At 40.1% G+C, this 19,284-nt stretch overlaps 2 protein-coding genes across 2 annotated transcripts; one reads left to right on the top strand and one right to left on the bottom strand.

Annotated features, from left to right (window-relative positions):
* Positions 1-1,643: 1,643 nt before the first annotated feature.
* LOC123500579 lies at positions 1,644-13,140 on the bottom strand. The gene is made up of 5 exons (XM_045249268.1): positions 12,787-13,140; positions 12,080-12,590; positions 4,367-4,377; positions 3,146-3,272; positions 1,644-1,983 (listed from the first exon to the last, which is right to left on the bottom strand). The coding sequence occupies exons 1-5, from the start codon at positions 12,959-12,961 to the stop codon at positions 1,644-1,646; spliced, it is 1,164 nt and encodes a 387-aa protein (XP_045105203.1). The 5' UTR covers positions 12,962-13,140.
* A 166-nt stretch (positions 13,141-13,306) lies between these two features.
* On the top strand, positions 13,307-16,665 carry LOC123500578 (SCAN domain-containing protein 3-like). The gene is made up of 4 exons (XM_045249267.1): positions 13,307-14,204; positions 14,356-14,448; positions 16,284-16,430; positions 16,646-16,665. Exons 1-4 carry the CDS (start codon positions 13,307-13,309, stop codon positions 16,663-16,665), a joined length of 1,158 nt encoding a protein of 385 aa, XP_045105202.1.
* The last annotated feature ends 2,619 nt before the right edge of the window (positions 16,666-19,284 follow it).

The following is a 19,284-nucleotide window of genomic DNA, read 5'->3' as shown; positions in this document are numbered from 1 at the left end:
TCCACCACTTGACAAGTGTGGCAGTACTTAAGAATCGTGGCTACTTCTCTAGACATGCTGGGCCACCAAAAATTGCGACGCAACCGAGCGACGGTCTTTTGGATGTCCAGCCATGGACCCCTCATGTGCCAACAGCACAAGTGCCTCACGCAGCTTAAGCGGCACAACTACTTGCAGTAGTTCACCACCGTCACTCTCCTGCCATCTACAATACAACATCCCTTGATGCAAAACGAATGAGCTCTGCAGGCTCTGACGTGATGGCCATTGCTCAAGCCGGATATATATATATATATATATATATATATATATATATATATATATATATATATATATATATATACATTTTTATGGTTTGCAGTACTGCCACACGGCTGCGGTTAGCTGCTACAGCTCACTAGACTGTTATTCTGGCAAAATCGCCAGCTTAGTTACGGTCAGTACAGTGGGGATTATAAAACACTCCACAGAGTCCCCACTACTATAACTCACAGCCGACGTAATTCTCAGGTTGTTTCAAGGTCGCCAACAGTGTATAATTTCCCCCACTGTAAAAGAATCTCCTCAGCAACTCCTTCTCCTCCTGTACCCAATCAAGTAGAATTTATAAATGGTAGATGTTATGTGTAACAGGGCGAGGCCTTAATATCCCCTAGAGAAACCGCCCACAAAGACAATTCCACCCACTTCTCTATGAAGTATTAATGCCTCTCCACACGCCTTGTCCACAGCCCGTGATATTCACAAACTGGGAGAACACGTGCAGTATATATATATTACTATACTATCCTACTACAACAAGTGCTTACTAACACCTGTTAGACTGACATCCCTGGCCTACTACTACTGCAATATATGAGGTGTATAGCACATCCGGTGATGTACACACAAGCCCAGACATCACCTACGGGTGACACCCACTATCCACTCGTCGCAGGCAAGTCTGGCGGACGACAACTACGCACTACTGGCCGACATGAAGCCTCTCAACGTTCAATAGTGTGCGTGGCTACTACCACTACAATACAGTTTACTGCTGAAACTATACAAAAGATGGTGGGGGCACACAGCCGCCCAACAAAACACACTGGTGACCACAGCCACCAACAGCAACAACAAGACGAAACAATAACGCGTCCCTCCGCGTCGCCACACCCGAGTGGACGAACGCACAACAGGAAATGCAGCCACAACCGGCTACACTTTCCTCAGGACAACAAGCCCGTTGTCCTACACAGCAACGGTCTACCCAGTAGCAAGCCAGCTACTCAACAGGATGGCACAACTCCCAGACCAATAACTAGCGAGTAACAAGAACAGCCCAGCAACACGTGTTTCCACCCTGTGCCAGAAACCAAGAGCGCACGTGTCTACGTCCGCTGAAGACTGGCTGGTTACTGACTCCCACTTGCAACGAGAAGTGAGAAAAAAGAGGTGGGTTGTCTGCTCAGCAGAACAGCCCGAGGGGCCTGCGATGGGGTAACAAGCTTCACATATAATTAAATAATAAATTAAAGGGGATTAAGATGGTGCCTATAACACGCCCTCCCTTAAAAGAAAAAATTTTGGAAACAAAACATTTACAAAAAAAAAAAAAAAAAAAGCATGGAACTGATTAAAGAGAATGGCCCCGGGACAGACAATCAGTGAGTCAGACCATCAGTAACTCCGTCCATGAGACGTTGAAATGTGGCTGGGGCATTTCGCAGCCCATAAGGTATCACTTGGCACTGATAGACAGCGCCGTTGGTCAGAAAACTCGCTATCTCCTTAGCCCGCTCCTTCAAAGGGACCTGCCAGTACCCTTTGACAAGGTCCACTTTGGTGGTAAAATTAGCTGACCCAATTCCGTCCACAGAGTCATCTACACGGGGCAAGGGATAAGTGTCTACTTTTGTTAGAGCATTAACCCGCCTGAAGTCAATACAAAACCTGAGCTTGCCATCAGGCTTAGGCTGCAGGGTGACTGGGGAACTCCATTGACTGTAAGTCCGAGTAATGAGTCCATGCTCAAGCATGTACTCCAACTCCTTCTCCACCAGTGCTTGCTTCATAGGATTTACTCGGTAGGGGGGCAGTTTGACAGGCTCTGCGTCCCCAACATCAATATCGTGTTCTATCAACTGTGTCCTGCCCGGGACACTGCTAAACACAGAGGAGTACTTTTTCAGCCGACGAAGCAAATCATATTGCTGATCCCCTAAATGTTCAACCTTCTCTTTCAAGAGACGGAGGCTATTCCGTTCCCACTGCCCTGTAGGAACAACAGGTTCAGGCCCAATAACTTCTGGAGCCTCTCCCTCCTGGCAGAAAAATAAAACCGAAGATGCCTCTTGCACGGCAGAACTAAAGAGCCCTTCTGGCTAGTAGAACGAAAATAGGGCTTCAGCATGTTAACGTGACACAGCTGAGCCCTCTTGCGCCGGTCAGGAGTGACCACCAGGTAGTCGAGGTCACCTACCTTCTTCTCTATATATAGGGGCCACTATAGCGGGCAGCAAGCGGCTGGCCCTGAAGTGGTAACAGCACGAGCACTTCATCTCCAGGGGCAAAACTCCGATACTCGGCCCTTCGGTCATAATACCCCTTCATACTCTGCTGGGCCTTACACAGGTGGGCCTGCGCCACCTCTAATGCCTTGGCTAATCTCTCTCGACTGCTCATAATGCTCTTAAGCAGTGAGACAGGACGCTCAGGCGACAGCTGACACCAAGTCTCCCGAACTACGTCGAGCGGTCCACGCACTCGGTGTTCAAACACTAACTGATTAGGTGAGAAACCAAAGGACTCAGTGGGCGCTTCTCTCACTGCAAATAAGACAAAAAGGACACCCTCGTCCCAATCCTTATCTCTCTCCATGCAGAAACTCTTGAGCATGGTTTTGAGAGTTTGATGATGTCTCCAGGGCTCCCTGAGACTGTGGATGATAAGCACTGGACACAATATGCTTGATCCCCCACGCAGTCATCGTATCCTTAAACAACTTTGAAGTAAAGTTGGTCCCCTGATCGGACTGCAGCTCTGCTGGCAATCCAAAGTGTGTAAAGAAGGTTAACAAAGCCTTCAGCACCACCATAGAGTGAGTGCTTCTCAGGGAATTGCTTCAGGATACCGCGTGGTAACATCCATTATGGTCAACAAATACTTGTGACCAGCCATTGTAATAGGCAGAGGACCTACTATATCAATCAAGACCCTCGTGAAGGCAGGATCAACAGCAGGGATGGGGTGGGGTGGCACCACAGGGGGGGTCTGATTAGGCTTGCCCACCACTTGACAAGTGTGGCAGCACTTAAGAATTGTGCCTACTTCTCCCGACATGCTGGGCCACCAAAAATTGCGACGCAGTCGAGCGACGGTCTTTCGGATGCCTAGGTGTCCAGCCATGGGCCCCTCATGTGCCAACAGCACAAAAGCCTCACGCAGCTTCTGCGACACATCTACGACACAACACCCCTTGGTGCAAAACAAACTCCTCCCTGCATTCCAACTCCTCACTTCTCTCACCTACTCGAGCAAAGAAGGAGGCCAACGCCGGGTCCTCCTGCTGCCTACGAATGAGCTCTGCAGGCTCTAGCTGGGTAAGAGAAAGGGGACTATAGGGTCATGGGGTTGAGGCAACGCTGCAACCCTACGTCCCACACGGCCTCGAGGACGGAGAGCTGGCCCAGGCTGCTCCGCTCCTGCAATGTGATCCGGTGAGTCCTCAGAAGGATCATCACCACCAGCCAGGCAGTCACCAGGCAAGGGAACAGCTCGCTCCCTGCCTCCACGATGCTCCACAGGGGAGAAACTCCAACTCCCCGCAGAACTGGAAGTCTCCCACCCTGGGCGCCAACTTCCAACAAACTGCCTGACTTATCATGCTGGGGCCTGTGCTGAACATCAGAGCCCTCAGCCTCCACACCAGGAAGCGACTCAGCACGAGTGCTCCTCCGGAGTGCTCTGCAGAGTGAGGATAACCATCAAACAACTCAGCTACACCCAACACTCCGTCCTCACTCTCAGCAACAACTCCCAAAGCCGAGTCCGGTGCATTAACAAGTGACTCTACGCCGTCACCGTCACCCTCTACACCTAAACTCAATGGTAAGCCCAACACTGGCTCCACCATATCAGCACTGTTACTCCAATCTGGAGTCAATCCCACCTGGCTGCTAGCAACCTCCTGGGTAGTAACAGGCTCTCTCTCAGCTCAGCGGGCCTGAGAGCGGGTAACAACATTTACTGAGTCTTGCACCAGTGGCCCAGACTCTTCAACAACCTCATCCTCATCAGAGGTTGGGATCCATACATGACCACCAGCCAAATCATACCCAAGCAGGAAGTCCACTCCTGTGAATGGCAGTTCGTCTGCCACTGCTACCTGCGCCGTAGCTGTGACAAGAGGACACATGACAGTGTCATCTCAGCCGTCACGAACTCCTCCACAGTGTTAAGTCCACGACGCAACACTGCCTTGCTAGATGTCACCTTCCTACCAGTGACATTTCGGCACACTGGCTGCTGTGCTCCCGTATCACGCAGTACAGTGATGGGATACTTAGTGCCATCAATCTCAACAGTGCCTCCACACAGGAAAGGACGGCAACAGGGGGAGGGACATGCGGGCCAACCTGCTCTCTCTCTCCTCCAAACACAACTCAGGCACACGCCGTGCCTTCTCACTTCTAAAGCCTGAATGAGCAGTCAACTCATCACCACAAACTTTATCTGGCCACACCAACAATGCAACCGGTTTTTGCAAGGACTTTGGAGTTTCAGCTGTTACTAATTTTGGGTAATTGAACTTAAAATGCCCTTTCCCTCGGCAGTGATAGCACGAAGGCTGGGAATCATTCTTGGGCGTTCTAGGGGCCGCCTTCCCCGCCGTCTCGTCCTTCGCAGAAAAAGGAGGGGTGGGGCCCTGGGGCTTTCCCAAACCCATCATACTGCTGAATCCAGTATATCGCCTAAAGTGGCCTGGAGTGCCCGAGGAAGAATTGCCACCACTCCCTGGGCCTCCCTTAGGACCAACTTCCTTACGACTCCAACTCACAGGCTGCTGCACAAGATGGTGGGCCAACACATAAGCAGCCTCCTTCAAGGTCCTAAACCTCTTCTCCCTCAACAGAGGTACCAGCTCCTTATCAGCAATATGAATGAACTGCTCCATAACTACTAACTCCTTCAAAGCCTCGAGAGAGCAACCCATCTCTCAAACACTTGCTCCAGTGAACGAGTACACTCGAGGTAGGAGTCACTTGCTCGCTTCCTCTTTCCTCTGAATTGCAAGCGATATGCTACTGGTCGCAGTTCATATGCCCGCAAAATGTCAGCCTTAAACTCCTCATAATCACTCAGATCATCTTTCTCGAGACCAAGCAAACTCCTTGGCTTTCTTCTCGAAGCGGACTAACCATTCAGCCACCTTAGCCTCATCAAATTCGGGGACTAGCTGGAGACTTTGAACTAACGTACGCACAACACTCTGTTCTCCTTTTCCTCCTAAACTACCAACAACTCCAGGCATACTTATTGCATGGTGAGTTCTCTCCCACTCCAACTCTCTATCTTTATCTGCCCTTTCTCACTCCATCTCCAATCTCATCATTTCCATCTCTCTAGTCTCCTTCTCTGCTGCTAGTCTTTGAATTTCTCGTTTCTCCTCCGCAGCTAGTCTTTTTGACTCTCGTCTCTCTTTTGCAGCTAATCTCTTCAACTCTCGCCTCGCTTCTGCTTCTATCTCCATTTTCCTCATATTCAGCTTTAATCGCAGTTCCTCCAGTCTGGCAGCTGACTGGACACTCTCAGCAATACTGCTTGCTGGACTAGATCGTCGGGAGCCTTCCCTGCTTCCGATACTTCTTCCAGGGCTAATATGTCCCACGTCACCTTCACTGGGACCGCCATGTGCGTTATCATGACACGTAGTAAATGCGTCCTCACTGACCCCACTCATCATACCCACATGGTGGGTCTCGCCGGCTCACACTTGCATCCTCACCCTCCACTGCTGGGGTGAAAAGACCAGTAACTCTCTCCATGGTGCTCACAGGGACTCGTCCTCACAAACAATAAAATAATATAAGTAATAATACCCCAAACAATAACACTACACACTATAAAGCTCTTGGTTGATCCTGGCGAGGTCGCCACTGTTACGGTTTGCAGTACTGCCACACGGCTGCGGTTAGCTGCTACAGCTCACTAGACTTTTATTCTGGCAAAATCGCCAGCTTAGTTACGGTCAGTAAAGTGGGGATTATAAAACACTCCACAGAGTCCCCACTACTATAACTCACAGCCGACATAACCCTCAGGTTCTTTCAAGGTCCCCAACAGTGTATAATTTCCCCCACTGTAAGGGAATCTTCTCAGCAACTCCTCCTCCTGTACCCAACCAAGTAGAATTTATAAATGGTAGACGTTATGTGTAACAGGGAGAGGCCTTAATAACCCCTAGGGAAACCGCCCAGAAGGAAAATTCCACCCACTTCTCTATGAAGTATTAATGCCTCTCCACACGCATTGTCCACAGCCTGTGATACTCACAAACTGGGACAACATGCGCAGTATATATATATTACTATACTATCCTACTTCAACAAGTGCTTACTAACACCTGTTAGACTGACATCCCTGGCCTACTACTACTGCAATATATGAGGTGTACAGCACATCCGGTGATGTACACACAAGCCCAGACACCACCTACGGGTGACACCACTATACACTCGTCGCAAACAAGTCTGGCGGACGACAACTACGCACTACTGGCCGACATGAAGCCTCTCAGCATTCAATAGTGTGCGTGGCTAATACCACTACAATACAGTTTACTACTGAAACTATACAAAAGATGGTGGGGCACACAGCCACCCAACAAACACACTGGTGACCACAGCCACCAACAGCAACAACAGGACGAAACAATAACGCGTCCTCCGCGTCGCCACACCCGAGTGGACGAACGCACAACAGGAAATGCAGCCCCAACCGGCTACACTTTCCTCACGACAACAAGCCCGTTGTCCTACACAGCCACGGTCTACCCAGTAGCAAGCCAGCTACTCAAAAGGAGGGCACAACTCCCAGACCAATGACTAGCAAGTCACAAGAACAGCCCAGCAACACGTGTCTTCACCCTGTGCCAGAAACCAGGAGCGCACATGTCTACCTCCGCTGAAGACTGGCTGGTAACTGACTCCCGCTTGCAACGAGAAACGAGAAGAAAGAGGTGGGTTTACTGCTCAGTAGAACAGCCAGATGGGCCCGCGATGGGGTCACAGGCTTCACATACAATAAAATAATAAGTTAAAGGGGATTAAGACGGTGCCCATCACAATATATATATATATATATATATATATATATATATATATATATATATATATATATATATATATATTGTGAGGGCCAGCGCATTATTTCCCCTTTATTTAATAATATTATATGTATAGTCTCTGGCCCAAGCGCGGGCTGTTGCTGTTCCGCTGTGCGGCCACACCCCCTCTCTTTGTTTCCACCATTTTGCGCGCCTGCGAGCTTCACATCAGTACATAGGTAGCCTTCAGCGGAGATAGACACGCGCTCTTGTGTTCTGGAACAGTGTTAGGGAGACTCGTGTTGCTGGGCTTCTCTTGTTACTCACTAGTCATTGGTCTGGGAGTTGTGCCCTCTTGTTGAGTAGCTGGCTTGTTACTGGGTAGATCGTGACTGTTAGAGCAACGGGCTTGTTGCTCTAGGAGAGGTGTAGTAAGAGTGGCTGCATTTCTTGTGCGTTCGTCCACTCGTGGTGGGGCGGCGCGGAGGAGAGGCACGTTTTGTCTCGTCCTGTTTGTTTTGTTGGTGGCCGTGGTCACCTGTGGGTTTGGTGGGCGGCTGTGTGCCCCACCATCTGTTGGGTAGTATCAGTAGTATACTGTGTATAATAACCAGCCAGTCTTCAGCGGAGGTAGACACGCTCGCTCTTGGTTCTAGCACAGAGTGGAAACACGTCTTGCTGGGCTGTTCTTGTTACTCGCTAGTCACTGGTCTGGGAGTTGTGCCCTCCTGTTGAGTAGCTGGCTTGCTGCTGGGTAGACCGTGGCTGTGTAGGACAACGGGCTTGTCCTGAGGAAAGTGTACCCGGTTGGGGCTGCATTTTCTGTTGTGCTTTCGTCCACTCGGGTGTGACGACGCGGAGGGACGCGTTATTGTTTCGTCCCGTTGTTGCTGTTGGTGGCTGTGGTCACCAGTGTGTTTTGTTGGGTGGCTGTGTGCACCCAACATCTTTTGTATAGTTTCAGTAGTAAACTGTGTTGTAGTGGTAGTAGCCACGCACACCATTGAAGGCTGAGAGGCTTCATGTCGGCCAGTAGTTTGTAAGGTTGTCCGTCAGACTTGTCTGCGACGAGGATTTGGACTCGTGTATAGCTGGTGTCACCCGTAGGTGGTGTCTGGGCTTGTGTGTACATCACCGGATGTGCTGTACACATCATATATTGCAGTAGTAGTAGACCAGGGATGTCAGTCTGACAGGTGTTAGTAAGCACTGGTTGTAGTAGGATATAATATAATTATATAATATACCGCGCGCGTTGTTCCGGTCTGTGAGTTATCACAGTCTGTGGACAAGGCGTGTGGAGAGGAGTTAATACATCATAGAGAAGTGGGTGGAATTGTCCTTGTGGGCGGTTTCTTTATGGGGTATTAAGGCCTTGCCCTGTTACACATAGCATCTACCATTTATAAATTCTACTTGGTTGGGTACAGGAGGAGAAGGAGTTGTTGAGGAGATTCCCTTACAGTGGGGGAGATTATACACTGTTGGCGACCTTGAAAGAACTTGAGGGTTACGTCGGCTGCGAGTTGTATTAGTAGGGACTCTGTGGAGTGATTTATAATCCCCACTGTACTGACCGTAGTAAAGTTGGCGATTTTGCCAGCATAACTGTCTAGTGAGCTGTATATATATATATATATATATATATATATATATATATATATATATATATATATATATATATATATATATATATATATATATATATATATATATATATATATATATATATATATATATATATATATATATATATATATATATATATATATATATATATATATATATATATATATATATATATATATATATATATATATATATATATATATATATATATATATATATATATATATATATATATATATATATATATATATATATATATATATATATATATATATATATATATATATATATATATATATATATATATATATATATATATATATATATATATATATATATATATATATATATATATATATATATATATATATATATATATATATATATATATATATATATATATATATATATATATATATATATATATATATATATATATATATATATATATATATATATATATATATATATATATATATATATATATATATATATATATATATATATATATATATATATATATATATATATATATATATATATATATATATATATATATATATATATATATATATATATATATATATATATATATATATATATATATATATATATATATATATATATATATATATATATATATATATATATATATATATATATATATATATATATATATATATATATATATATATATATATATATATATATATATATATATATATATATATATATATATATATATATATATATATATATATATATATATATATATATATATATATATATATATATATATATATATATATATATATATATATATATATATATATATATATATATATATATATATATATATATATATATATATATATATATATATATATATATATATATATATATATATATATATATATATATATATATATATATATATATATATATATATATATATATATATATATATATATATATATATATATATATATATATATATATATATATATATATATATATATATATATATATATATATATATATATATATATATATATATATATATATATATATATATATATATATATATATATATATATATATATATATATATATATATATATATATATATATATATATATATATATATATATATATATATATATATATATATATATATATATATATATATATATATATATATATATATATATATATATATATATATATATATATATATATATATATATATATATATATATATATATATATATATATATATATATATATATATATATATATATATATATATATATATATATATATATATATATATATATATATATATATATATATATATATATATATATATATATATATATATATATATATATATATATATATATATATATATATATATATATATATATATATATATATATATATATATATATATATATATATATATATATATATATATATATATATATATATATATATATATATATATATATATATATATATATATATATATATATATATATATATATATATATATATATATATATATATATATATATATATATATATATATATATATATATATATATATATATATATATATATATATATATATATATATATATATATATATATATATATATATATATATATATATATATATATATATATATATATATATATATATATATATATATATATATATATATATATATATATATATATATATATATATATATATATATATATATATATATATATATATATATATATATATATATATATATATATATATATATATATATATATATATATATATATATATATATATATATATATATATATATATATATATATATATATATATATATATATATATATATATATATATATATATATATATATATATATATATATATATATATATATATATATATATATATATATATATATATATATATATATATATATATATATATATATATATATATATATATATATATATATATATATATATATATATATATATATATATATATATATATATATATATATATATATATATATATATATATATATATATATATATATATATATATATATATATATATATATATATATATATATATATATATATATATATATATATATATATATATATATATATATATATATATATATATATATATATATATATATATATATATATATATATATATATATATATATATATATATATATATATATATATATATATATATATATATATATATATATATATATATATATATATATATATATATATATATATATATATATATATATATATATATATATATATATATATATATATATATATATATATATATATATATATATATATATATTGTTACGCCACTCTAGCATTGACTATCTGCTGCTGCTCACTGAGGAGAGTTTTGGTCTGGCACGATTGCCAGTTTATTACTGTGTAGTTAGTGGGGAATATAACACTCCACAGGGCCCCCCTTACTATAAATCACAGCAGCCGTAACACTCAGGTTCTCTATAGGTCACCAACAGTGTATAACTTTCCCCCACTGTAAGGGAATATCCTTAGCAACTCCTTCTCTTCCTGTACCTAACTAAGTAGAATTTATAAATGGTAGATATTATGTGTAAAAGGGCAAGGCCTAAATGCTCCCTAGAGAAACGCCCGCAAGGACAATTCCACCCACTTTTCTATGAAGTATTAATGCCTCTCCACACGCCTTGCCCACAGACAGTGATGAATCAGAGACTGGGACAACACGCGCAGTATATATATTACTATACTATCTAATACTACGACAAGTGCTTCCTAACACCTGTCAGACTAATTTCCTTAGGCTACGACTACTACAACATATGATGAATACAGCACATCCGGTGGTGTACACACAAGCTTAGACACCACCTACTGGTGATAACCAGCCATACAAGAAGTCCAGATACTCGTCACATTCATGTCTGATGGACGAGAACTACGCACACCTGGCCGACAGCATATAGCCTCTCAGCATTCACTAGTTTGCGTGGCTACAACCACTACAATACAGTATACCACTGGGGCTATACTAAAGATGATGGGGGCACACAGCCACCCACCAAAACACACTGGTGACTACGGCCACCACAAGACAAAACAGGACAAGACAATGCCGCGTCTCTCCCACGCTTTGCTGCCACAAGACAGGATGGTCGCAAAACAGAAGTGCAGCCAAACCAACTACGCTTCTCCTAGAGCAGGCATCACCAAATGGCGGACCCCGGTCCGGATCCGGACCGAGCGATGGTTCTGTCCGGACCCGTGACCAATCTGCGGCCGGGTGACAGCGGGGAGGGAGGGTGTGGCGGGTGGCGGGGCGCCGTGCAACGCTGGCGGGTGTCAACAGGCCAGTGAGAGCGTGAACACTCTCAATTTCCTGCAGTAGGAAGGTCAAGCTAATATGCAGGGTGGCAGGTATGACCAAAGGGCGTGGTGGGTATCTGGGTGGCATGCACCTTTCACCATGGTGACGAGGTGGTGGACGGTGGCAGCCAGCAGGCGACACGCGGGCAGTGTATAGTGTGGGGGTGGGGGTGAGAGCGGGGGTGGAGAGCGTTCGAGCGTGCTGCCAACGTTGCCAGACTGTCTTACTCAGCCTCTTATATTCACCGGCTTCCGACCCAAAAACTGTCTCGTGGACCTCAGTAAGGAGATTCACTTATAATTATCGTTAAAATAGTTTATTCCTGATGTTTCTTGGCAATAGTTAAGCGTCAGAAACCGGTAAATACTATGCTCTGAGTACGACAATCTGGCAACAGTGCGTGCTGCCTTGACCTTGCGCTCTCAGTGCACCACAGCAGAGAGGAAGAGACAGATGAGAGCATGGCTTGCTCCAAAAGACGCAAAGTTGATGCGGAAAACCGTTGTTTCAAAGAGGAATGGACAGAGAAATTTTTGTTCATTCTTCCTGCAAGCAGCTCCAAACCAGTGTGCCTCATCTGCTCCGAAAGCGTGGCACTAATTAAAAGTGGCAACGTGAAGCGCCACTACGAATCTAAGCACAGCTCATTTGAGCAAAGTTATCCCTTGAAGTCTGAGCTGAGGGCACGCAAAATAACCGAACTGCAAGCCCAGTATGACAGATCGACCCGACTCATCACGCATACATTTACAGCCCAGCAACGTGCAAACGAATGCTCACTAAAGGTATCGTGGATTTTGGGGCAACATAAAAAAACTTTTAGTGATGGGACAGTAGTGAAGGAGTGCTTAAACGCTGTTGCTGAGACACTGTTTGAGGGAAAACAAAAGGACGACATGTGTGAAAAATCAAACAAATCCCGATGTCAGCTTCAACAGCAACTAGAAAATCTGAAATATTAGCAGATGATGTACTGGCACAGCTTGATGCTGCAATTCAGAGTGCACCATGCATATCTTTGGCCATTGATGAGTCTACAGATGTTACTGATAATGCCCAGCTTTTGGTGTATGTGAGATTTTGTAACAAAGATAAGAAGGAGATCTGTGAGGACCTGCTGGGTGTAACACCACTGGAAACACACACAAGAGGAGAGGACATATATGCAGCAATAAAAGAGATGCTGAGGAAGAGGGGCATAGATCTGAAGCAGGTTGTCTCTGTCACCACAGATGGTGCTCCTGCCATGATTGGAAAAGAGAGGGGGGCTGTGTCCCGGATGAAAGAGGACAACCCAGATCTTCTTGCATACCACTGTCTCATCCATCAGACTGTTCTGTGTGCCACTCTATCACAACATTTTGCTGAAGTAATGAACACAGTGATGAAACTCATCAACTTCCTTAGGGCATCCTCATCCCTTCAGCATCGCCTCCTGAGAGAATTCCTGGCAGATGTTGAGGCAAATGCCAATGACCTGCTACTGCACAACAATGTGAGGTGGCTGAGCAAAGGAAATGCACTGGGACGTTTCTGGTCTGTTCGAGAAGAAATTGCAGCTTTCTTAGAGCAGGTCAAGAGTCAGAGAGCAACACAGTTTTCACTTTTTCTGCAAGATGAGCACAAGATGAACATGGTTGCCTTTTTGGTTGACATTACATCACATCTTAATGAGCTCAATGTAAAGCTGCAGGGCCAGAACAACACAGTTGCTGATTTGATGACAGCTATTCGCTCTTTCCAGAGGAAGCTGGACATTTTTAAAGAAGATCTTGAAGGAGGGTGTGAACACTTCCCAAAACTGCAGGAACAGATCCAGGGTGAGAGAGACGTTTATCCCACGTCTCTCCCACGCGTTGCCGCCACAAGACAGGACGGACGCAAAACAGAAGTGCAGCCAAACCAACTACGCTTCTCCTAGAGCAACAAGCCCGTTGCTCTAACAGTCACGGTGTACCAGTTGCATGCCAGCTACTCAAGGAGGGCACAACTCCCAAACCAATGACTACTTGAGTACCTCTAACACACAGTCCAGCACACGTATCTCTATCTTGTGCCCAGAGCGTACGTGTTACCTCAGCTGAAGACTGGCCGGTTCTATAAACAGTATACTACTGATACTACACAACAGATGATGGGGGCACACAGCCGCCCACCAAACCCCACTGGTGACCACGACCACCTACAACAATGAAGACGAAACACTAACGCGTCTCTCCGCGCCGCCACCACGAGTGAACAAACGCAACACCCGAGAAGTGTAGCTTACGCTTCTCGTAGAACAACAAGCCGCTGTTCTACAGCCACGGTCTACAAGTAACAAGCCAGTTACTCAAGCAGGAGGGCACAACTCCCAGACCAATTATTAGTGAGCACCTAGAGAAGCCCAGCAACACGTAGCTCTACCATGTGCAAGACCCACGAGCGTCCGTGTCCACCTCAGCTGAAGACTACCTTGGTACTGACTCCCGCTTGCAACGAGAAGCGAGAAGAGGGAGGTGGGTTGTCTGCTCAGCAGAACAGCCCGAGGGGCCCGCACTGGGTTGCGCCATATAATAGGCACCTAATGAAATAATAAATTAAAGGAGATTAAGACAGTGCCCTCACATATATATATATATATATATATATATATATATATATATATATATATATATATATATATATATATATATATATATATATATATATATATATATATATATATATATATATATATACAATATACAAATAAATAAATAAATAAATAAATAAATATATATATATATATATATATATATATATATATATATATATATATATATATATATATATATATATATATATATATACCTCCCACATTTTAAAGGTTGACAAAAGGAAGAAGAAACATCTTTTGTGTGAAATTAATTTTACTGTTTAACCACAGGATTAGTTTTTTTTTTTTTTGTTTATAAAAGTTACATTTTCTAAATTGTGAACTCTATTCACTATACCCTGTTGTGGACGATTTCTGAAGGTTTCCATACCTCGAAGAGTCATTCCAGGCAGTATTTCTGCAATCATTAGACGAATAGCATTTTTTATTTTTTCAATTATACCCGGTCGATAAATGTAGACATCAGCTTTCAAATAACATCAAAGGGGTTGAGATAAAGCGAGCGTGTTGGGCACTGAATGTCACAGCGTAATGAAACCATATGTCCTGAATACATTTCTCTCAGAGCTTCCATTGATTTTCTTGCTGTGTGAGGTGGTTCCATCCTGCAGAAAATCACAGTCGGATTGCGAAGATGGTTTATTTTTAGTTCCAGAAATGTCTGTAGCATCTCTTATCGACCAGATACAATTGCAACCGAGTGATTTCCCTCCTCAAAAACTAAAAACCCCATACACCTAATTTCGAAACTGCACACCATACAGTCACTTGTTCACTGTTTAGAGGTCTCTCAGGAAGCTGTCTATTTTTATTTTCTTCCCAAGAATGAAAGTTTAGCTTATTCACGCAGCCTGAGAGATGAAAGTGAGCTTCATCTGTTATGAAGATGAATAGTATTTACAGGAATATTTTGAAGGACATCTTCTGAATATGTAGGACAGAAACATACTTGAACTGTTATTTTCATCAATAATAGCCACAAATTTTCTTTTTACATCAAGCGATTTAATCTAGATGAAATCTAGATCTAGAAGAAAAAATATTTACAGTGTCGTAAATAGAATATACCTGAAATAGTGAATAAGAAAAATAAAAGTAAAGTGAATGTTAAAGAACTGCAAAATCTAAAAAAATAAAAAAATATCAATTGTTTTTTTCTTATTTAAATAGATTTTGTAATGAAAATTTATGTAATTAGTTAAAACTTTTGGTGTATAGACTATAAGGTGATTGATATTCTCATCTTTTCTTTTTATTCTAGGAAAGTGGTATTTGAAGATAGGCCATGGATGTGTCTATGAGGAGACGAAGTCCAGTCTAGCTGAAGTGACACAATGGTACCAGCAGCAGTCTGGAATACCAGAATGTGTGCAGGAACTTACTCAATACCTCAAATACCTCCTGCCAGGTTAGAATTAATGGTTGTTGACAGCTTAGTTTAATTTCGTAATTCCATAGCAACTAATAGGCTGCATTAAGTAGAAATCACAAATACATGAGTACAAGAGTTAACGTGTGTATGCTTCAAGAAGCTTTACTTATGTTCTACAGATATAGGTGACAAGCAATTCTGACCAATACTAATTGTTACATACATAAATTGGGTATAAGTGATGTCATCAGGATCCAACTACGAATCGTGACACTGAGATAAAGATAAAGCAGTCATTAATTCAGAGAGAAAAAACTGGACAGCATAACATTCCCCAGCAAAATGAAGTAAAATCAATACCTTCAACAACCAATCTTCATCTAGCCTCTGGCACAGCAGTATCTCTCTGAGACACACCAGTAAAGTCGGCAATGATGTCTGTAACGATCTCGAGATCCGTTACTGCTATTGTCTCTTCAGTACGCAATAAGACAGGAGGAGAGAGAGGTGAAATCTTGCCGGAAATCTTGGAAAAAAAAAAAAAAAACACAAAGTGGCATTCTAACATTGATGGAAGAACTGCAGGATTGCTAAGCGCAAATAAATCACCGAAATAGACTGCTGCTTAGCAACAAAAATTGAAATCAGACAACAAACGAATGGATGTGCTAAGTTTCGTATAACGCTGCCAATCTGCCCTATTCAAATGCCAGCGAGGAGGTTGTGGCCGCGTCTCATAATCAACAATTCAATAGAAATTGGAAAATGGTAACTACCGTACAAATTCGCCAACTAAAATCAAGAAGAGAATCATAGTTACAAATAAAAAAAAAGTCAATAAAAGTAAAATTTCATGTTTGGTATTGAGAGTGTGTCACATTTTTAGATTTAAGAATAGATGATTGTTGGTAGCATCCCACAATGGATGGCAACCTTTAAATTCCTCTAAGAAGAGAAAGGGATTTAGAAGATCACGAAAAAAGGCGTCAACAGGAAAACAAGAAGAGAGATAAAACCTTCATACATTAGGTATAGAATCTGTTACTAAAGCAGATGAGTCTTCCTCCGAGAAGAAACAAGCCCAGGTCAATTGTCAAGGATGCTCGCCGTAACGGACGAGGTTCTTTCGGCTGACCGCACACAAGAATTTATAATGACAGAAACCTTTGACAGAGGCATACTCGACAGAACGACTGAATCGATGGAACCATGGTGTCTTTTTGGGACAGGCTGCTTGGAGGTTTTGTACTCGAACCTGCTGGGTAAAAGTCAAGACAATGGCTGAAAGGGGTATATCAGAGGCCTCATCTACACTGTCACCATCCATCTCCAGCTGAAAAACTGAGATAGAACGAAGAGCAGATACAGAGTAACGGTCTACTCGGGGAAACATCTGGGGCGATATTCTACAATCCGTCATAGCAAATGACGTCGGTACTATTCTGGCCGTCAGGTCCTACAAAATTTATGACTTTTACTCTTTATTTGTAAAGACTAATTCGGAGGTTAGAAATAACAAGATAGGATTTAGTTAAAAAAAAATTAAATTTGCATAAACATGGTCCCATTGAAGAGCCTGTAAACAAATATTGCCAGCGAAATTCCTTTTCCGTAACAAGAGTGTACACCCTAATAGGTTACATAAGGTTAGGTTATGTTAAATTAGGTTAATGCCCTAGTGGAGGGGTCGAGAGGGGGAGGGGGCTAAGTTACATTAGGTTAGTTTAATGCCCTAGCAGGTGGGGTCAAATTAGGTTACATTAGAAATTAGGTTAAGATAGATTAGATTAGGTTATGCTTGGTTAGGTTAGGTTGGAAAAACTTGAAATATTTTGGAAAATTTCCGTAGTTTTTTTTTTAATGCTCATATTGCATTTATTTTCCCCACCAAAACCCCCGATTCCCCACAGCCCCCCAAACGGGGGGGATGGAGGGGATGGGAGGGACAGACTTGTTATAAAGAATTACCAACAGATTTTTTACACTTAACAGATTTACCTGTGACGTCTGTTACAAGATGTTTATGAACAAGGTAGATGCAGATCTGTGCTACAAAAATCATTTGGATATGTGCATCCAGCCTCTGCCGCATGTACCAGGGAAGTCAGAAAATATTCCTTACAAAAATTTTATGTGTAGTGTTTTATTTCAGCCTTGCCTTCAAATATCCCATTCCCATAATAATATCTTTATATTACAGTGGAATGAGGCTGACTCTTAGCTGTACATCTCAGCTTGGGATGATCCTGCGAATAAAGAGTACAATAGTTTTTCAGGCGAGCGACGAGTGAGATTCGTCTCGCAGTGTTAATATCGTTTTCAGTAGCAGCGTTCGCGTGTAAAAGTGAACGCTTCTGGACCGTTCGCCTTTTGCAAAGTGCTACTGAAAACGCCTATATTTATATATATATATATATATATATATATATATATATATATATATATATATATATATATATATATATATATATATATATATATATATATATATATATATATATATATATATATATATATATATATATATATATATATATATATATATATTGTTACGTGCGTCACACGGCTGCGGTTAACTGCTACAGCTCACTAGAGTGTTATTGTGGCAAAATCGCCAACTTTGTTACGGTCAGTACAGTGGGGATTATAAAACACTCCACAGAGTCCCCACTACTCAGTCCCTCACAGCCGCCGTAACCCTCAGGTTCTTTCAAGGTCGCCAACAGTGTATAATTTCCTCCCCTGTAAGGGAATCTCCTTAGCAACTCCTTCTCCTCCAACACTCAACCAAGTAGAATTTATAAATGGTAGATGCTATGTGAAACAGGGCGAGGCCTTAATAACCCCTAGAGAAACCGCCCACAAGGACAATTCCACCCACTTCTCTATG

The sequence above is a fragment of the Portunus trituberculatus genome, unplaced genomic scaffold, assembly GCF_017591435.1.
Source record: "Portunus trituberculatus isolate SZX2019 unplaced genomic scaffold, ASM1759143v1 PGA_scaffold_413__1_contigs__length_259272, whole genome shotgun sequence".
Classification (NCBI taxonomy): domain Eukaryota; kingdom Metazoa; phylum Arthropoda; class Malacostraca; order Decapoda; family Portunidae; genus Portunus; species Portunus trituberculatus.
Note: the sequence above shows the minus strand (reverse complement) of the source record. Positions and strands in the feature narration are given on the sequence as shown.

Excerpts from the sequence above, each read along its gene's own strand:
- LOC123500579 (XM_045249268.1), bottom strand. The coding sequence starts at position 12,961 with ATGAGGCACACTGGTTTGGAGCTGCTTGCAGGAAGAATGAACAAAAAT. Across the intron at positions 12,591-12,786 it reads GAGCGCAAGGTCAAGGCAGC|GGCAGCACGCTCGAACGCTC; the intron begins ACGCACTGTTGC and ends TCTGGCAACGTT. Across the intron at positions 1,984-3,145 it reads ATTACAATGGCTGGTCACAA|TCAATGGAGTTCCCCAGTCA; the intron begins GTATTTGTTGAC and ends TCGGACTTACAG.
- LOC123500578 (XM_045249267.1), top strand. The coding sequence starts at position 13,307 with ATGTCAGCTTCAACAGCAACTAGAAAATCTGAAATATTAGCAGATGAT. Across the intron at positions 14,449-16,283 it reads CTCTATCTTGTGCCCAGAGC|GAAAGTGGTATTTGAAGATA; the intron begins GTACGTGTTACC and ends TTTTTATTCTAG. Across the intron at positions 16,431-16,645 it reads CCTCAAATACCTCCTGCCAG|GATCCAACTACGAATCGTGA; the intron begins GTTAGAATTAAT and ends TGATGTCATCAG.